Here is a 22,619-nt window from a genome sequence, read left to right on the forward strand (position 1 = left end):
TTTCAAAAATGGACACGAATAATAATATCTTTCCAAGAATAAGCTCGATTTTTATTGTTTCGAGTATCTACTAAAATAACAATATTATGATTACAAAGAGGAGGGATAACACGCAATCTTTCTAGGTCACTTTGTATTTAATTTACAAACTACGACTCACAACATTGTCTTATCTTCGGTGATTTTGCCTAAGAAATTTAGTTCAATCTTAGTTGCTATTTAATATTACTAAAATCGAGATGTTCACGATACAGTGTTCATTATTTTAAAATTTTACAAAGTAATTTGTTCATAATATGTATTACTCACAGATCTATCTCTGAATGATATGAATGATACGGCTCTCTTTACGTCTCAAATTCGCAAGAAAATTATTGTATAAATATTTAGACCGTATTTGTTAAGTCTGCTTAGGCTTTTCTCTTACGAAATTTGGTCTCCATTTCCGATAAAAATACGCACACCTAAAATTACAGACTAAGAGGACCATTGGTTGAACTGCCTTACCTACATATTTTCATTAAAAAGGCTTGTTGTGAATGAATAAAAAAATTCGGCCGGTCGTAATGTCAGCACAGAAAGGGCCACATTTTCGTGCACATAACAGTGTTGTAGATCGGTTGTTGTTACATCGTCATGCGTATTTGATTCAAATTTGCTAGATTCTTAAAAACCTTACCAATGTTTTGAACATTTAAGGCCGTCAGCGCAAAAGTGGCCTATGCTTACCATAGTTAGTATGGAGGTTCGAATTTACATTGAGAATACGTCGTAGGCAAAAAAATACGCGTTAAAATGATGTTTACAAAGTCATCTGTTATCTATGGATGAAACTAGGGATAGGCCGATTTTGCATCAAATTTTATTATGTTTTAAATAAATTGCAATACATAAGCACGAATATGAATTATAGGTTAGGCCACTTTTGCGCTGACGGCGACATTTGTAAATCGTTTTATGAATAATGTGATTTTTTTCGAATTTTAATCACAGGTGTTGCTTGTACTTTTGTATTAACGACATCTTGTGTCATCTCAGTGTCACCACTAGCGAGGTACAAAGATAAAACCGTCTACACAATGCGCTGGCGCATCGTCCGTTCTGAGTCACGCACGCTAATTACAATACAACGAAACACGTGCTCGCCTTGAAACGAGGCGCTTATTGATAACTGCACGTTAATGACTTGCCTTGCGTTGTGTATCGAAATATTGATTGCGTGTCGAACTGGTGCATCGAGCATGCTTGTTATCTATATATTAATACGTGAAGCAAAAACTTTGTATCCCTTTTTACGAAAATTGGGCGGACGGAGGAGTATGAAATTTTCCACACTTATAAAGAATATAGAGAAGAAGTGCACAATGCTAATATTTTTTTTAAATAATGCATAAAAGATACATTAAATCAATAAAGAAAACATTACACACACTACATACCATGTATTTGACGCACACACACATGCATACTATTTATTGTCAAACTTTTGTTCTTGACGTCTGTTGTCAAATTGGGAATAGATTAAATATTGTTTGTCTTTGTTAATATTTTTTATAGTGTAGTCTTGGTGAAATTTGTGATGATAAAAGTATAAAATACAATCATAATAGTGTACAAACTTACAATTCCAATTAATTATAGTCGAATTTCGACTACTGCGGGATCTCTAGTAGATAGATGCATAGATGTTTGTAAACTTAAGTTAGATCGTAGTGTTTGCTATCAAACTCGCCAGGTTACGTTATTCGTTGCTCAAGTGTTTATCAAATTATTTAAGTAAATCTATTGTATATATAATAATAACTAAAACAAAAATAACACGAAGAAACTTCACTCGACAAATAAATTTTCATAAAATTAATATTTTCAAGATCCTTGGGACATCCTAAATCGAAAACAATTATGAAATGCTAGTACTTTACATTCATACCTCTACTACTACCATAAATACATTTCACATTCATTTTTCTATTATTAAAAAAAATCGCTCTGTATGTGGACGTCCATTGAGAAACTAAGAACCTCACAACAAAGGTCTCGCATGTGTGTTTTGTGAGAGCATTGTTACGCCACAGTTAATTGCAGAACGGGCCTAGACAATACAACTGGGCACGATTTGAGGTCTCCTGAGCACAATGCACGCAGTGTTACTTGGCCTCTTTGTTGTTGTTGTAGTTGGTTACAAACCGTGTAAATATTGTCGTCAAAAATATTATTATATCTCAACTAAACTAGAACGAAAAATCCATTGTGACCAGTTTTATTTATTGGGTTTGAAGCTAATAGGGCTGGTTAAATTATATCAATTTTATTTCCAAGAAGATGTACTTGCGCGTCCATTGCGGAGGAAAATCCATTTGCATAATTGGAATCTTCGGGGTTTAGATCTTGGGGGTTTTTAGTGATTTGAAAGCCAAGGCCAAAATAAAGTTTTGCAAACGCCTTGAGCTTGAGCTAAAAATCTTTGGTCAAGTCACTGGCAGTATGACACAAGCCTTCAGTTTGGGTCGCTATCGTTTTCATTTGACACTATAAAAAGCGCCAAGTTTGAGTTTTTTTTTCTACCTAAATCCTGGTAATCTATAAGGCTATTCCAACTATATATGGACGAGTAGATGAGCTCAAGGGTTCAACTCTTAAGAGGAGTGCTTCGTTGAATCTACGTTATCGGTGTGTATAAGTGATGATGAGCACAAGCGAGCCGTAACTGCTTTTGCCGTTCGGAATAGAAAAAACAAAAGGCTTGCAACTTTAACAGAAGATAAAGCTCCTAGACTAACTGCTTTCGTGAATGATTATCTGAATGAAATATCTTTTTTTTTGTATGATTCTCACATAATGTATTCTCATTTTCGTGTGCAAATAATGTAGACCTTAGTTCGTTCCCTGTAACTTGAAGCCTGATATCAGAAAATGCTCGGTTATATAATTTTTGGTATGATTTCGTTTCGCACGTTTCTCGTATGGTCAACGGTTCGTGCTAAAGAATGTCAATGCCCACGTCGGTATTTCAATTATTTTGGCAAGAACACTCGATGCCATTCATTTTGAATCTATTTCCGTCTGGAATTCGTATGTACAAATAAAAATAAGAATGGGTGCATTTGCAAGTGTTATGTCCAGTATGTTTTGTCTTATTTTAATTTTGATCATTGTTCGTGGTGTGATTAATTAATTGAAGTGCTCGGTACTTATCGCGTTCATCCTTTTAAACATAGATCTTATTGGAATTAAATTGGAACTTCGATTCATGGCCTGATTATGTATGTCCGCTTTGGGCTTTAATAGATTCCCTTGGGAATTATCTTTTTTTAGTAAGTCGTGGTTTGACAAAGTTTGACGGGAAACGGGTTGGCGCGAAGTTTAACTTATAAACAGATAGGGATACTATCATAGCGGGTAGATATCGGTTACAAAATTATTTGAAACGAAGACATTAACGATAATTATAATATTTTTGAATATATACAAGATCCGGACAATAAAATTTGGACCGTCGGTCTGCCGAGCCATTTAATTCGTTCTGTGGATGATCTCCCTTTTGTGGTATCCTGAAAATTATCACTACCGACAGTAGACGAGAGAGTAGAAGTATTATAATATTAATATGTGGAACAGGCCGCATACCCTCAGAACATATACAATGATTTTTTTAAAGTGTATAGGTACTTAGCGGTAATTTTAGGACACAAAAAGATCTTTAAGATACAAAAATCTGTACATATTTTAGTGATAGTGCTAAAAATGACTGGTATTAGACAGCATTGTCTTGGCTTTTTTTTTTCCTACCTATGCTGATAGCCTTGAGAGGCTATTTCAGCTTCACCCTAACGTTTGTAGATGAGCTCACGGGGCTCAAACCTGACTACGATGCTAACACGAACTCTAGCAAGACGTGCTTCGCAGAATCTACCACCGGATCGGAAACGCGACCCACTGAGAAGATCCGGCGAGAAACTCAGTGAGCTGTGTCTGAGAGTTAATTTGCTCGTCGAGCCCTTCGTCGCAAGCGACGGGTTCGACGAGAACGGTGACTGGTGCTTGAAGTACCTAAAAGCACCGTTAGTGGATCGGGAGGATCCGAGATGACGTGTTTGTCTTGGAAATTTACTAACATCGCTCTGTGAATCGTTACGCGTGACATCATCGATATTCACTTATAACACGATGAGAACCAAGATACTCTGATTGTAAATAAAAATGAAGCAAGCAATGCACCACTGAATGCATGATTCATGAATTTTCATTGTAATTAATGTTTAATTGGTGGATACCCGTGAGAACACTGCGACTTGAACGTAACATCGTGGTTTCAATTACGCAGATCTCATTTGTTAATTATCTACGTGCAGACAAAACAGATGCATGATTAAATTTTAAATTGCACTAGAGTTAATCGTTAGTACTCATTATCAGTTCTAACTGAATAGTACATACTGAATAACCACTTCAGGATAATAAATGTGTGTTTAATAGATCGGATGTAACTGAAAACCGATCGAAATTTCTTAATTTCAAACTCATGTTTTTTTTATTTTTTATTGCTTAGATGGGTAGACGAGCTCACAGCCCACCTGGTGTTAAGTGGTTACTGGAGCCCATAGACATCTACAACGTAAATGCGCCACCCATTTTGAGATATAAGTTATAAGGTATCAAGTATAGTTACAACGGCTATCCTACCCTTCAAACCGAAACGCATTACTGCTTCACAGCAGAAATAGGCAGGGTGGTGGTACCTACCTGAAAACTTTAGCTTTTAACTTTAGCATCATTATAATGCCTTAAAAAAAACTAACATTATTGGAACGTTGGGATATGTTCTAGCATTATCGGATATCATTGGATTCCGAAGATGGGAAGGCGTTCGAACTATGTAATTAATGAATCACAAAAATTGTTAATGATTTCTTCGTGGCTCTTATTTTTCCTATTTGAAAATTCAGCCTAAAATAATTACGTCATGGTACATATGGGTCACACAAATTTTATACTAACAGCTGTACACGTCCGCTTCGCTGGGCATTTAAAATCAACATTACTATTTCTCACCCCAGCCCCAGCAACTGGTGTAGGGAGTCCTACACTCATATAAACATTAGCCTATCCATTAAGTACATGTATTTTCTACATGGATACCAAGTTTCAAGTCAATCGCATGCATGGTTCAGTAGTTATAACGGAACATCCGGAAAAACCACTGTAGGTTTATATATTAGTATAGATTCACTTCCCAGTAAAATGGATCAAGCGTCCTTACTCTCAACTCTACGGTACTATATATCAGTTTTTAATAAACACATTAGTCAAGTACTAAATCAAACTAGTAAAGATGTATGTTCTATTTTTAAATAATAGAATTCGTGACTAAAAAACAAAACAGTTAGCTAATAATCGCGGTAGTCGACGCGCACAGACAACGCGGCGCTAACAACGGAAGTTACGAAACATCCGGTACATAATATAAATAGATGCCACGTTGTTGCAAACCTTGATTGCAGGACCCTGCGAACAGTATGAAAGATGAATGCGTTAAGGTTATCAACAAGAGTATGATCAATCAATTATCACATAAACTTTATTTCATTGGAAAAAATTCATGTATACAAATTAAAAAGCACAATATGAATAACTAATTCAATTGTTTCGCAACTTTTCTGTTCAAAGATACAAGAGAGGTCACGTAAATTTCATTATATTTTTTGCTGATAACCATATATTGGTCGAAATGAATTTAAGAGGTTCTCAGCATTGATAGCTCGCGATGTATAATAGTAAAATTAAATCTTCAGATATAAGATAATAAGGATCGACTATAAGTATTTTTTTATTGACTATTTTTAGGAAATACACATTGATCCGTACAAATGTAATTTTCGTGAACAAGTAGATCCGACTAATCTGTCCTCGCTTTTATTGCTATTTACCAATACGTCCAACTATGCATAACATTGTTTAATGAGCTGTTCTATTGGTAATTAACAAGATGTAAGAATTACGTGCGGATTCAAGCAAGTCGGCTATGATTATTTGTTTAATACGCGCCACGATTGTGGTTTCATTACCGAGTCTAGTTTTATTAACTATGTTAGATGCTCCGGCCTTAATGTTCTCCCTGTTCTGTAAAGTGACATTTTGGGAAAAACCACGAAATCTTTCATCGTGCGGATCTACGAATAAATAATAATGTCCGAATGTTATTAACCATAACTGCCTATTACACAAGCTTGCAGAACTGGGCATCCATGGATCGTTACTGAGATGGTGCGAGTCGTACATACGCAACCGCTCGCAATTGGTAAACATTCAAGGGTTTAAATCTAGAGTGCACATGGTTCCATCAGGGGTCCCTCAAGGGTCTCATCTAGGTCCTTTCTTTTTCCTAGTCTACATCAATAACATTAAGCATGTCATCCAATCTAAATTTAAATTATATGCTGATGACTTAAAAGTGTATCGTGCTGTTGAAGACCATTCGGATATAATGGCTCTTCAGTCAGATATCAATGCGATTTACAAATGGAGTACGCAGAATTACATGCACTTGAATTTGCAAAAGTGTAATTTTATTAAATTTACAAGAAAGAGGGTTCCGTTTCAAGCCACATACTTCATAAACAACACACCCCTTCAAGAAGTCAATACTGTTCGGGACTTGGGCATCATCTTGGATAGCGCATTGAGCTTCAGATCCCATATTGATAACATAATTAGCAGGACCTCTCGGCTTTCTGGTTTTATAAATAGGCAAATGAAAATATTCAAGAAACCTAGCTTAACTATTCTTATTTATAATACGATTGTACGAAGCATTTTAGAATATTGTTGTACAGTCTGGAGCCCTGGCTATCAAGTACATGCAAACAGGATAGAAAGAATCCAAAAACGGTTCCTTTGTCATCTCGCTTTTAATGATAATAAGTGTCACCAACTGAAATCATATAAGGAACGCCTTTCGTTCTATCGGATCCAGTCATTAAGCACCCGACGTAAAGCAGCTGATTTTGTGTTCCTTTACAAGCTTATACACAGCATAATAGACTCACCAGAAATACTTGAACGTATTCACTTAAGCGTACCGCGCTTGGGCAGCCGCTTATGTAATCGGAAAACTTTCCACCTACCAAAAATCAAAAGTAATCTTGGCCAGCACTCTCCTGTCTATCGTATGACTTCCCTGGCAAATAGTATACGTGATGAAATTGACATATTTGTTTGCCATGCTTCTCTAGCCTCACTTAAAATAAATTTAAGTTCCGTGATCCACACCGAGCTGTAGACCAATCACATTTATTTTTATTTCTATAGAACATTAATTTCCCTCTTTTAATTTTTTATTTTAATTGTTTTTTTTTTTGTAAGTTTGTATATGCAGTTTTTTGTTTTCTTTGTCTTAATTTAATATTAGTTAACGATATTTTTATCTTAAGCACAAACGCTCTTAAGCAAGATGTGTTCACATCCAAAAGGGTGAATTCGATAATGTATTATTTTATGTAAATAAGTTCAATGTTTATGTGTGCAGTTTTCATCCAGTTGTGTGAACCTAATAAAAAAAAAAAAAAAAAAAAAAATTATTCGCAACTTGTTTAAATGAACATTTATCTTGAAAATGTCGTTAGCGGTCATTCTGGCATCTGTCAGATACCTTGAGTTTTATGTTAACTATCGCCAAAACATAACTGTTGTTAAAAAAAGCGCATACGATATATTATGTAGTCGTAAATGTAATAAAGCCAATGTCGTTTTCATTCATCGCCCGCGATCCGCACCCATCAAATTACCGCGCCTCGTTTTATGTGTACTGTGACGTCACTGGGGATTAGTTCAGCTTCAGCTGTAAGTGTTGCTATCGTTTTGCGTGTGAAAGTGAAAAGTAATTTGGTAACGACGCGGCGACGCTACGATATAATTATTATTTTTTTGCAATTAGTCGCGGAACTTTTAATTAAATAAATTGATTTTGCTCAATGTCCTCTGGTATTTTACTTCTTCTTTTCTTTATACCGGATCGGTGACCGACCCCGCCGAACCCGTCGCTTGCGACGAAGAAATCGACGAGTAAATTAACCCATAGACACAGCCCACTGAGTTTCTCGCTGGATCTTCTCAGTGGGTCGCGTTTCCGATCCGGTGGTAGATTCTGTGAAGCACTGCTCTTGCTAGGGCCATTGTTAGCAACAGTCCCGGTTTGAACCCCGTGAGTTCACCTACTAGTTCGGTGAATCTTAAATTAGAAGAAAGAGAAGAAAGAAGAGAAGAGAATTAAATTAGAATAACCGTTCTACTATACAATTCAAATTTCTTAGACCTTATGACCGATAATCAGACCGACTATCAGAAGATTAGTTTTTAAATTAGAAATTAACATTTAATCAAGACAAACGATGAGATAATAACACACACACACACACACACACACACACACGCACGCACGCACGCACGCACGCACGCACGCACGCACGCACGCACGCACACACACACACACACACACACACACACACACACACACACGTACATAAACCATGAAAACATCACACTTCTTTGTTGCGCAGTCGTATATTAGTATATTATTTACATAAAACTTTTAATATTTGAATCTAAACATTTGTGTAACATTACCGCGCAAGGTTTCGACATGATGTAAGATGTCATCACATATTATGCGCTCGTGGTTGAGACGAGCCGAGATCGCAGATTCAATTTTGATGTACCTCAAAACGTTTTCTAATGGCGTAATAAAAATAATTCTCCTTGTTTGTACGTGCTATGGTCGCGGGTCGTTTAGCTGACCGAGTTAAAAATGGATCTTCGGAATAGGGTTCTTGCTATTGGTAAAAAATCTAATATAATTTTTTTTTATCTAATATTAAAGAAAAAAAGGCATCCCCGCTGAGTTTCTTGCCAATTCTTCTCAGGACGGAGGCTAGTTTTTGTGAATTGGCGGTAGTTCTTTTGACGTTCAACAAGTATGTATTTTCATTTATGTTGAATTTTTTTTAATATTTGATTTGATTGTACTGTTAACGCGCGAAATGTGAGGCTCTGCTCGTTTCAATAAATGGATGTCCATTTTTTTTCCTAGCAATATACACTGAAGGCTATCTGGAATTATTTGGTTAATATGTATTTTATATAACATTCAACATGAACGAAATAAATAATTAAAAAATCAAACGAGAATATCATCAATGTAGTCGAGTTAATTTAAATATGCATTTTTGAGGGTAACTAAAAAAAACTACTGGTCAGATTTTAGTATAATTTGGTTAAATAGAATTTATGAGAAGCACCAGTTTCCTAATAAGAAAATAACCATCAAAATCGCTTGAGCTACAAAAAAATTTTGAGATACGGAATCGAATTGAAAACGTCCACCTTTTTTTTTAAAGTCAGTTATAAAGGTTTTTATTGCACGAAACGATAAAGGTATCAGGATTTTTATAACCAGCGGAACTCGGTGTCGCTCCGCTGTGATTATCGCTAATTGTATGACAATTGACGGATGGACCAGCCCATGACCCCGTCTAGTATTAAGAGGCTACTGGTGTTTATAGTCGTGCCGCCATCGACCTTAACGCGTGCTGTGTCATAGTACAAAAGCATACCCACGCATCGCCTTACATATGAGTCGACTATTATCAAAGCCGGCAATCTGACTTTTGGACAATGATTGGTAAATCAGAAAAACGAATTATTGACTTTGTATTCCATTGGCAGTCACAAAACTCTTCGGAACGACATCTTAGATAAATAACAGGTTAACTATTAACCTTTATTTACTGCAGGTTTTGAACCGTATTCTTTGAAGGAGACGATTATATTCAAATCAATCTGTATTGACATATCAATAAATTTTTTTTGTCCAAATGCACAGATTGCCACCTTTGATAATAGACGACTCATATAAGCAAGGTAACTGCCAGTGCGGGCTTACAATACCGTTGTACCAAGAGAGATTAGATTAGAATTGATAAAGTTTTTGTGGTTTGAGTTGATACAAACCTTGTCCCGACTATTACGAACGCAAAATAAAGTATCCGAATCGGCAGAGCCCTTCTCAAGTGGGGTGCTCTGTTATGCAGCTGGCAATTAATTTTAATGAATCTACATATATAGATTTTAGGGCGTCCTAAACCACTTGGATGCACTACGTGAAAAAAGATATGCGAGAGTAGAGGATGTGAGTGCAGAGATGACGTAAGATAGGCCTGAATGGAATGAGAAAAAATGCTGCACCAACCCTACATAATGTGATAAAGACAAGAAGAAGGATATACCTGTATAGATATTAGTTGATTGTTTGAAAGTAAAATAAATAAACGCAAGACTTACTTACTTTATTTCATTTTGCACATCTTAATATATCGGCATATTCACAAGTATAATACAACATTCTAATAATTTGAATTTAGCATGGAACCGAGTGTATACAGACAGACAACAGTGAAATAATAACTTTAAAAACATAGTAAAAACGACAAGTGCTTTTTTAACAATGTTTAATCTTAATTTTTTTCTGTTTGTCAGCAGCCTAATTCAGGAGCGGACAATCAGGTAGTCAATAAATCTAAAATACACGTAGTTTTTTTATTTTTTATTGTCGTTCATTAAAACCATTTTTGAAGAAGTAATTTCATATATTATATATTGTTTGTTGGAAGACGGGTAGTAGATTGTGTTGGTGAAATTTTAATTGTTCAATCAATAGTAAACGTAGTTTAATAGGTAGTATTTTGTGTCTAATAACCAATTGTAAAAGGTCCTAATGTTCTCCTTTTAATTTTCGTATTCTTTCGAATGTTTGAAGGATTAGTGAATAACCAATTCCATGGTTTTCTTTTTCACTTTCTATTCGTAACAATTAGTGGGAGGAGAGAGTACCCTATTATCGATCTTTTTTCTAATAAGATTCTTAATCATGTAATATCTGTTGGGAAGAGATCGTATTTCTGGCAATAAAATTCCTAATTAATGAGTAATATGTACATTATTTTGGTAATGAATAAAACGTACTCTATTCTTCCACGAATTTTACGAAGACATCGTGTACAAAGAATTGTGACGCAGTAAAGGCTGTCTTCCACGAAAACATGTTGAAAAATATTGATTCTATGACGTTCGTGCATACTTTTAATTAAATACGTAATTTGCATGTTTATTTTTATTCTTAATAATTTTAACATTATACTTTAATTTTTTAATCGTAAAAATAATCCAGAAACGATTGTCTGTTTTTTTTTGTGTTCTGTAGAACTAGTAGTGGGAATTGCGGTACATCACTTAATAACCACATAAACAACATAGGAACGTATCGAGAGGTGAAAGGACATTTGATTTAAACGACATTTCCCTTTGTAATTAATGGTGCATTTTATTTGATACTAGCGACCCGCCCTCGCTTCGCATTAGAAACTGTAATTTATTATTGATTTCTCCACTATTTAATGGATGTTATTATACATACATATAAACCTTCCTCTTCAATCACTCTATCTATTAAAAAAAACGCATCAAAATTCGTTGCGTAGTTTTAAAGATTTAAGCATACATAGGGATATAGAGACAGAAAGCGACGTTATTATATTCTATGGAGTGATTATCATCAACTGTTCGATGTTTTTAATTGAACTTCAATCAAGCTTATTCCATTCAAATAGCTAAAGAGGTTTTTTGTTATGCCATGTTCTCCAAATTTTGGACTTTAAATGACTCTCCTGTAAACTTGCAAAAAATTTCGCTTAAACCAAATATCCTTTCGCCATTCGGTAAATATTTTTGAAGCGTTTTTTTATTTTCCGTAGTTTTCAAAATTTGTTTTATCTTATCTCCAGCTATTCACCGCGAGCGCGACACACCTACACGACAATCGACGTACGAACCCTCCCGATTCCGGATTCTCCGAGCCAGCGAACAACAACATAAGCGAAGACAACAACAATGGCCCGATATCGCTCCGTGAAATGCAGAACATTGCCAACAACAATGCCGCCGCTTATATCGTGAGCGAGAACGAGGAGAGAAACAGGATCAGCCGCGAGTCCGTGGTGGAGTTCGAGCCGCTCCCCACAGAGCTGAGGGTCGCCGATCCCCTGGAGCGATGCGCGGACTGGTTCAGTGAGTTTTGTGCTCGTTTTCAATTAAATAATTTCTGTTTTGCGGACCCTCGTTGGAAATTTGGAAAATTTAATTTAAGAATGTAATGTTCGATTTAAGTTATAAATTAGTAAATCTTACTGGTGGTAGGACCTCTTGTTTCCTATAGAGTGACGAATAGACGAATTGAACAGACACCGGTCTCGGATCGCATCGCTATAATGTGGCATCAAGCATTTACCTTAAAATTGGCTACATTTTACATTCTCAGTCTAGTAATCCTTCAATGAAAAAAAAAAAACGATTTAATATGGAACGTACAGCTTCGGGCCAGATACGGGCAGCGTGATATCATCCCATTAACGGTGCTCTTAGGTACCACAAGCACCGGTCACCATCCTCGTCGAACCTGACGCTTGCGACGAAAGGCTCGACAAGCGAATTAACCCACAGAAACAGCCCATTGAGTTTCTCGCCGGATCATCTCAGTGGGTCGCTTTTCCGATCCGCGGTGGTAGATTCTGCGAAGCACTGCTCTTGCTAGGGCCAGTGTTAGCAACACTCCGGTTTGAGCCCCGTGAGCTCACCTACATGTTAGGGCGAACCTGAAATAGCCTCTTAAGGCTTTTTTTTTATTGCTTAGATGTGTGGACGAGCTCACAGCCCACCTGATGTTAAATGGTTACTGGAGCCCATAGACATCTACAACGTAAATGCGCCACCCATCTTGAGATATAAGTTCTAAGATCTCAGTATAGTTACAACGACTGCCCCACCCTTCAAACCTAAACGCATTACTGCTTCAGGGCAGAAATAGGCAGGGCGGTGGGACCTACCCGCGCGGACTCACAAGAGGTCCTACCACCAGTAAAATCAGAATAGGCTATCAGCATAGGTAAGAAAAAAAAAGTGATATCAATCCTTCCACTCAATTGAATGTCGGTTAAATTGTATACACACACACGACCTTGTAGCACGTATAAATAGATAAACAATGATGGAGGTAGGTGTGCTAAGCGACCGTATCGTGCGTCATCTCGACCCGTTACCATTGTATTCAACCGAGCATTGATAAGTTCCCATCAATGAGTCTGTGTTCGGTTCATTATTGTTTGCGTTAGGATTCGGTGTTAATTAAGAATTACAGTACAGGTTTATTCTGAGCTTTAAGTTAACGAAAAGGGTTTGGTGGTAGCGAGAAGTGTTGTTTAGTTATTGATGTATGTAAAGATTACTTATCGTTGTATTAGCTAGATTTTTAGGTGAGCTTAACCCATAGACACAGACCACTGAGTTTCTGGCCGGGCTTTCTCAGCGAGTCGCGTTTCCGATCCGGTGGTAGATATTTTTTTTAGCATTGAAGTATTACTGGTGGCCCGAAGGCCTTTCCAGTTTCACCAGGACAGGTGGGCGAGCAAAGGCTCAGCCAGGAAGGAAGGCGGTGGTAGATTCTGTGAAGCACTGCTCTTGCTAGGGCCAGTGTTAGCAACACTCCCGGTTTGAGCTCCGTGAGCTCACCTACTAGTTCGGTGAATCTAGAATAACGCCTCGAGGTTACCAGAATAGGTAGAAAAAAAAAGATGGATATGTACGTAATGAATATAAATTATATATCGAGGGGTGAAAGGCTAAATGGTTTAAGCGACATTTCGCTTAAAATGCGATAAATATCTTTATAATTAAAGGTGCGTTTTATTTGGTATTTAGTATCAACAGTTTGGTGTTTTTAATTGAATCTCAATTAAGTTTACTCGATACAAATAGCTGAAAAAGTTTTATTGTCACGCAATTTTAAACTTTAAATAGTTCGACTGTAAAGTAGCAAAATGTCACTTAAACCAAATAGTCTTTCACCTGTCGATATAATAGTTGTGAAACTTTTGGCTATATTAATGTGTCTTCTAAATTAATAAGATGGTGTTAATTTCTGTTCGCAGGCGGGGAGGATTTCCCGAGGAATCAACTGCAGTACCTTCGGGAGATAGGACGTGGATGGTTCGGCAGAGTAAGTATTAAGTTGGTAACGATAGTAACTTCAGTGTTTAGGTACACATAAATGGTGTAACCATGCTTCAGCCAAACTCGACTCGACTTTAGAGCTGTTTTGTTTTATCGACTTTTTATTAGTAAAAATACTTGTCTAATAATATGTTCAGGTGTCAATGAGTGATAAAGAATTGTATGTAGGACCTTTTCGATAATTGATAAATTAGTAATTACTTGAGAAAAGGCGAAAAAAAACATTAGTAATGTTTACGATATAGGGTACTGACGCGAAATGAAAAGTTAGTTAAAAGTAAATTGGGAACAAATCATGCACATTTATCCGACTTTAAATTAGGATTCCCTGTTGTCTTGGCGTGCAACCTCTTTGACAGGGGCATACAATGACTAGACATAAACTAATAAGACTAATAACTCCGACTAGGCTTCGGCCCGGTCCGGGGTAGGGCGCCGGCTGTGAGCGGCAGGAGTTTTTAGTGAGGTTCAACTCCCACATAACCCACCCGCTGCGCGGATGGGGATCCGGCGATTTTCTCCTGTGGAAATAAAATAGAGATTTGACAGGTGTGATTCGAAAAGAAACAAAAGAAAAAAGGGACAAGGAAGACTGTTCACTGGCAGTGCTTATTTTTCGAAATTCCCTTCCCTTCCCTGCCTTTCTTAAAATAACAAGCTAGATAGATAACCAAGAACGAACCGACCGTTCACCTATGTTATGGGTACCGAAGTCTGATTTACGCGACGTGTGTATGTTACTTATATAGGTTTAAATATATATTAATGTATGGATAATAAACACCCAGCCAAAGTTTTTTTTTTTTTATTACCCTTATTGGCAGACGAGCATACGGCCCACCTGATGGTGAGTGGTTACCGTCGCTCATGGAATTCAGCAATGCCAGGGGCAGAGCCAGGCCGCTGCCTACCGCAAACAAACCTGTTTATCACACGAACGGATGCCCGATGTGGGAATCGAACCCTCGACCCTCGGCGCAACAGGTCATCTCATAGTTAGTGCTGCGATCACTATGTCGTTGAATAATTACATACATACATCTAGGATGTGATAACAGTGTAACAGGTAAAGAAAAAATGACTGCTTAGATAGAATTTATGAAAGCACCTACTAACCCATAGACAAAGCCCACTGAGTTTCACGCCGGATTTTTTCATTAGGTCGCGCATCTGATCCAGTGGTAGATTCTGCGAAGCACTGCTCTTGCTAGGGTTAGTGTTAGCAACGTAGTAAGGTTAGAGCCTCGAGAGCTCACCTACTCGCTCGGTTACACCGGCATAGCCTCTCAAGGCTACCAGCTTAGATAGAAACCTACCTAGTGCATCATCATCTAGTAAATGTACAAAGGTACACTAGAAAAGGTGTGAAAAATCACTTAATTTTGTTGTTTGCAATATTAAGTTTTTTTCTTTCTATAATAGTAAGTAAATAGTTTTAGCTATCAATTTTTATGATTAACCTATAACGCTTCCATGTTACAGGTGGTGGAAGGTGAGGTCGATGACGCTGGTCCAACGAAAGCAGTGGCCGTGAAGATACTCAACCCGAATGCTAATCTAGAAGACAAGGCCAGGTTCTTAGACGAAGCCAAGTTGTACCGGGATTCGCGACACGATACCATCCTCGGCTACGTCGCTAGGTGTCTGCAGGAAGACCCATGGATTGTCATATTCGAATTGTGCAGTACGGTAAGGGACGTCTAATCATAATAATTTAGTTCACTGAATACGGTAATAGGCAATCGGCAATTTGTAGGCAGCAGCTTCGCTCTGCTCCTGGCATTGCTGAAGTCCATGGGCGATGGTAAATATTCACCATCAGGTATGCTCGTCTGCCCAAAAGGGCATAAAAATATCCAGGAGCTATTCTGACTTCACCCTGACTGGCTGGCGAGCTCAAGGGGGCTCAGCCTGAGAGAATTTCCTAACCTCTGCTCTAGCAAGAGCAGTGTTTCATTTGGTAGATACCACCACTATGACAATGCATGGCCATAATCCATATGTGGCTAATGGTGTAATAGCTTGCCTTTCGTTTTGACCACAAATGACGTCACAGATTTTGAAATTGCGCTCAACCATAAAGTAAAGTTTTCACAGCACTTTTGATTGTGCGTAATTAAAATTCATTTAATATGTACATACGTCTGAAATTTTTCGATTATTCTCTCAGCTTCATCGACAATATATCGACTTAATATCTTATCTATCATGTTACTTAATTTAAATTACCTACTGATTTATTTACTTGCAGGATCTCCATCAATACCTAACAGTGAACAGACCGAAGATGGCGATACTGAACGAGAGCGGGGTTCCGTTGCGGTTGATGTGTGACGTCACTTCCGGACTCTCCTATCTCAATTCCAGGGGACATTTATACGGGTACGTTCTTATACTATCAGATTTAATTTTAACATTATTCGTATTAGATTTCTTTGTCTGCTTACAATTTTTTATTTTTAATAATTTCTCGGATAGTACATAGTTTGTCTCTTTCGGAGATTGTGTTGGATAAGTGTCTACAAACATTTTTTTTTTATTTTATTAGATCGCTGGACTAGCTCACGGTCCACTTGGTATTAAGTGGTTACCGGAGCCCATAAACATCTACAACGTAAATGCCGCCACCCACCTTGGGACATGAGTTGTAAGGTCTCACTTATACAGTACAATGGCTGCCCTACACTTCAAACCGAAACGCATTACTGGTTCACAGCAAAAATAGGCAGGGTGGTGGTACCTATCCGCGCCGACTCACAAGACGTCCTACCACCAGTAATCACGCAAACTATAATTTTGCGGGTTTTTACTGGTGGTAGGACCTCTTGTGAGTCCGCGCGGGTAGGTACCACCACCCTGCCTATTTCTGCCGTGAAGCAGCAATGCGTTTTGGTTGGAAGGGCGAGATAGCCGTTGTAACTATACTGAGACTTTAGAACTGATATCTCAAGGTGGGTGGCGTATTTACGTCGTAGATGTATATGGGCTCCAGTAACCACTTAACACCAGGTAGGCTGTGAGCTCGTCCACCCATCTAAGCAATAAAAATAAATAAAAAAATACTAAAATATATTTTGGTACGAATTGTAAATTACAGGAATCTATGGAGCGGTAACGTGCTAGTACGCGGCGAGGCGGACAACGCGCGGGCCGTGCTGGGACGGTACACGAATGCCGAATCTCCGTACGAACACGACGCTCCCGAGACGAGGAGACACCCGCCTCTGTACACGGTGGGTAATCTGTGCGAGTAGTCTAGCAATCTGTGAATTTGTTAATTTGTTTGTGGTAGAGTTAACATTTTCTTTTACATTTTGACATTCAACAAGTGTGTTTTTGATGACATCCTAGTTGAAATAAATGATTTTGAATTTGAATTTGAATTTGTTCATTCTGAGACTTTTTGGCGGGAACGCGAGGAGTGACGTTGTGTGATTTGTTTTATTTTGTCTATTTAGTGTTTCTTTAGGTTTATGAACTGTTTAATATCTGTGAAAGTGCATAAATGTAGGAAAATGAAACGAAGCCACTAGACGTAACTTCTCGGAATCTTCCAAAAAGTCCACTGAAAAAATCAGAGTAAATGACCACCATTTTACTAAGATTATATTTAATCTTTATCCCATACCATCTCATCTCATCTCATTTCATTTAATTTCATCCCAGTTGATTAATGTCTCAAATTAATCATCTTTATTTAATTTCATTTCACTCCATATTATCATTTTTCATAAAAATAAGAATATAAATTAAAAAAAGACATGACTTAAAAGTCTAACTTACCAGGTCATAAAATCCATTAAAAAACCCCCACTGAATACGAAACCATCAATGTTAAATGTTGAAAAAAAAAACAATATGTCGTCGCTGCCGCCAGCCCACAGACGTCCACTGCTAGACATAGGCCTCACTCAAGGTTCACCGTAATGACTGGCCTTGCGCAGCCCGCATCCAACGCATTCCCGCCCCTCTAGAACTTTTTGGCCACTTCTTCTTCTTCTTCATCTCCACCTTATTCCACTAGGTGGGGACCACTTCTATCAGCTGTCATCTCAACACTCAGTCCTCTTAAACTATCATATCGTCATTCACTCACACATGTCTTTTTCGATCGACCTCTTCCCACTCTACCTTGTACTACCATTTCCATACATCTCCTAGTCACTTGTCTAATTAATATGTCCAAAATAAAGTATCTATTCATATCTATCGAAAGTTTTTTAGCAGGACTCGTGATTTTTGTTAGACATAATATTGTATTATTTGTTTCAGGCCAGCAGTGAAGTATGGTTCCTAGGAAATCTGATATGGGAGGTCTGCGCCTGGGGAGCAACACCCGTCGCTCTACCGCCGCCGCTACCCGACCTTCCCTGCCCGTACAGAAATCATCTGTTAGTATTATAAGAAAAATAAAGCAGCATTTTTATAATTAGACCCACAGTTTACATATATTTGTTTAATTACAGATATCAAGTGATGCAGCTGTGCTGGAACACCAATCCGGATGCTCGTCCTACTTCCGCCCAGGTTCACGGTCTCATCGATCACTTGTACACAAGTCACACGGAGACTACAGAGTTGTCGCAAGACGGGAGCTTCGGGACCAGCGACTTCGAGGAACGCTGGCAACGACTCAAACCCAACACGATACCGAAGATAGACGAGCACGTCGCCATCGTGCACGCCCCCTCCACCTCCGTCGCATCGCACTTCACCGGCTCCGACCGCGAGCTCGATGACGCGCACACCGCACACGACACGCTCAGCATCGACATGGACACCGCCGTCTCCAGATCCAGCAGTATCATGTCGGACAAGGATCCCCTGTCCGTACAGATCAAGTCCGAGAGTCTCACCAACCTCCACGGATCGCTGGAAGACGTCAGGAACATCTACCTCACGCACAACGAGATGGCCGCCCTCGAATGCCATCAAGGAAATATGCAACTCGACGAAGGGAGAGAAAAAGAAAACGATAAATCCGATAGTTCAGTTGATCCCTGGGTGAAGGACATCATGGCGGGGAGCCAGGACGACGTCAGCTACTTTAAAGACGTCAGCGACGTCATTAAGAATCTCGATAATATGCTGAATTCTGAAAAAACTTCAAGCTCTGAATCCAGTCATCAGGCTAGTCCTTCAAGGGACAATTTGAGTTTGGACTGTAAAAAAGAGTATCCGGTACAGTCTAGTTTAGTCAAATCACCCGGTATCAATAATTTCCAGAACATTCTAGACGCTGGTTTCGATACTAATCAAGACGAGACAGAAGACGAAGATGTCGACCGTGATACAATCGGGACGTTGAGTCACTCATTCGAAAGGCACAGCGACACGATCAGTCAACAAACGTTAGAAAATCTCACTCCAGAAACACCTATAAAAGATTTAGTTGGTACTGGAATTTCTGGACTAAATGTTCCTCTTGATCTTGATGAAGTAGCGCACGACGAGGTAGATGTGCGAAATGTATTGCCAAATGATAAAGTAGCTAATAGTGATAGTGAGATACCTAAATTGAAGGAATTGTGCGCGTCCTCTATATCTAGTGTAAGTGAAAATATACAGCATGTTAGAAGTGAAGACTGCCAGTTTAAGTGTGATAGTAATGTAAACAAAGAAATTGATGTTAAGGAAGGAACTAAGTCATTAGATGATAACCTACTATCTAGTGAGGAGGCTGGAGAGTTTATTGAAGAGAAAAATGATATTATATTAGACAGTGTAGATAAAAATGTCTTGCCTAATTTACATACAAATAATAAACATGAACTTATATGTGAAAATTCAGGGCTTGAAAGAGAAGACTCAAAAAATGAATCAAGCAGTAGTTATAATAAACAAAACGTAGAATTTAGTGATCTCATTGAAAACGTAATTGATAATTTAGTAGAGTCACATGTTGTTAAAAGTGATCCTAACAAAATAGATATAGTTAATAATGTAGTAAAATTTAACGATTTAGAAGAAATAAAACTTTGTGAAAGTTCACTTGAACCGCAAAGTGAAGGAGAAAATGTGTGCAACAAAACATCCGATACTATACACTTTACAGTCGATAGTGAAAGTGTAAAAAAAGAATTTAACGCTCTTGATACGCACGAGGATACGGAAACATCAAATATTTCATTTCTAAAATTTGGTGAAAAACCAATTTCAACAGAAGATCTACCCAAAATAAAAATGAATCTTCCGAAAATTAAAGTAAATAAAATAAAATGCATAGAAAATAATATAGAAGAAGTACCTATAGATTTGAATAACATTGAACAATTTCCAACTTCTGAAACATCAAGTCAAGTTATTCTGCTCTTAGAGTCGAATAAACAAAATCACGAAAAGAGTACAGATACATCAAATGAACAAATTCATATAGTTGAGGACATAAATAACGATGGAAATGTTCATAGTGAAGAAATATATAGTAAAACGTTACAAAATAATGTACAAGCAACATTAGATTTTATTGAGGCTGAATCTATCAAGGAAATTGATTTGAAATCATCTGAAAGGGGTACAGCAAAAGAAACATGCTCCACGAATGAATCAGGTTTAAATGATTTAGAAATAACACAATCTTCACCCACAGCTACGAACGACCGAGTACAAAATATCGAAAATGATTATGAAATGAATAATAAGACTGAAACGAAAGATCTTACTTTAGAAAATACACTGAATTATTTAGACGCAGAACGTACACAAGAACATAAAATATCATCAGAAAATACAATATACTCTTTTGAAAAGATAGATTTAGAAAATGTAGAAGTGACAAAACTACCTATGGACATTGAAAATTCGTGTGACAGTAATGTTTGCATTGAAGGAGTTCCTAAGGAAATTGATCATGCTACAGCACTCTACTCAACTGTTCTCTCCCCCGAACAGACACCTAGTACAGTACAAAATAATGTAAATATAGAATCCGATAAGGCAAGCACATTTAGTGAAAATCCCATTATTCATTCAGACATTAAATCTGAAATTTTTAATAATAGTCAATCGTCTTTTTTGCCACCTGAAGAAGTACAAAATAGTGATAAGATTTTTAAATGCGAATTAGATGGAAATACAACAAAAAACGATACGATAGACACGTCTAGATCTGATTATGTGATATATGATTTGAAAGAACAGTCAAATGACAGCACTGTCTATTTGGATCTCGTCGAAAACTCTGGTGAGTTGAAACAAACTACTAAACTGAACAAAGACGTTGGAACAATGCCTTTGTGCTTAGATTCATCAGGCTTACAAGATATTTCTCTCTTGAAAAATGAATCTACAGTTTATCTGGATCTACCTACCGTCAAAGTAGCTAAGGAAATTGATAATTTCCTCCACATGGAGAGACTTAACGCTGAGAGCTGTTTTAAAACAGGTTTGGTCTCGAGTACACCTCTAGGAAGCGATAATTCTGTAGATTTTGCCGATAACACGAACAATAAAGATGAAGAAATAAAAAATATTTTATCAGAAACAAAAGTTCCTGATTACGGTCCTGGTGTGACACTGACTAAGTTGGAACAAACGTTTGTCCCGGAAAGCCTAAGTCCTTTCGAGTCGCCCACGAAAAGTCACCCCACTGACACTTTTGACGAAAACAGTTCAGTAGTGTTGGGGCCGTTTGAAAACTGTTCTCTTGAAATATACAAAGGCATCAAATCGGAGTTGGTAGATTTACCAAAAGAGGAATTGTTGGCGTTTTCATCCAACTTCAGCGAAATGAATCTTGAAACTCCATCGCCGTTACGCGACGTTAATTTCCTGAACGAAGTACCGGATATATGTCAGGACGAGTTCTACGATATCACGTCCAGCGAGTCGAAATCGAAAGTTGAACCTGATGTTAATGAAAACGAACCGAAAATTAGTATTTCGGACCCGCAGACCGAAACGAACACCGAAGATAGCGGGCATTCTGTGACCGAAAAGCATGTCTCGCCATCTACGCCTCCCAATTCACCCGGAGTGTTCCTTGCCTCGACATCGCATCACAAGTATTTAGTTAATATCGACTTGGACGTGCCTAAAGAGGTTCCACAATCGACAGAGCAAGTCGACGCCGTTCAGAACGAAATCGATTTAAATCAAATAGAATTACAAATAACTTCGAAGTTGGCGATGGCCGAAAACGAGAATAATATGAACATTGAATATTCTGGGCCTTTGACGGTTGAAGGTCTTGAAGACGATGTACTCGAGGAATCGATTTTAGCTGGAAACGGAGGGTCTGTAGAGGATCTGCGAGAGGACCTAACGTTAGACGAAGAGTGTGTGAAGGCCCTTAGGAATGAACTCGAATTGAAATTGCCTCTAGCTCAGGTGAGTGCATCGATAACTTAATATTTGTGAAACAGTAAAAATTAACTGCTCAAAATTAAATAATATTAGTGATATATACATAAGCATAGTGCGATTATTATTTTTAATTGAAAATAAATGTTTTAAATTTTCCAGTAGGTAACAAAGTTGGACGAAAGCCTTTTTTTAAAATATAA

At 37.8% G+C, this 22,619-nt stretch overlaps 1 protein-coding gene across 4 annotated transcripts in view; it reads left to right on the plus strand.

Annotated features, from left to right (window-relative positions):
* LOC101742325 (uncharacterized) overlaps positions 1–22,619 on the plus strand; it is a 46,890-nt gene that overhangs the window by 8,891 nt on the left and 15,380 nt on the right. For 2 of the 4 annotated variants that reach the window (XM_062673251.1, XM_038017066.2), the window contains 8 exons: positions 10,531–10,557; positions 11,835–12,117; positions 14,034–14,101; positions 15,598–15,804; positions 16,367–16,497; positions 17,213–17,348; positions 18,388–18,506; positions 18,582–22,443. In XM_062673251.1, the coding sequence (XP_062529235.1) occupies positions 10,531–10,557; positions 11,835–12,117; positions 14,034–14,101; positions 15,598–15,804; positions 16,367–16,497; positions 17,213–17,348; positions 18,388–18,506; positions 18,582–22,443 (4,833 nt within the window). The remainder of the gene's footprint in view (positions 1–10,530; positions 10,558–11,834; positions 12,118–14,033; positions 14,102–15,597; positions 15,805–16,366; positions 16,498–17,212; positions 17,349–18,387; positions 18,507–18,581; positions 22,444–22,619) is intronic. The other 2 variants (XM_038017064.2, XM_038017065.2) reach the window with 2 other exon arrangements.

Source organism: Bombyx mori, chromosome 17 (assembly GCF_030269925.1).
Source record: "Bombyx mori chromosome 17, ASM3026992v2".
In the NCBI taxonomy this organism is placed as follows: Eukaryota; Metazoa; Arthropoda; class Insecta; order Lepidoptera; family Bombycidae; genus Bombyx; species Bombyx mori.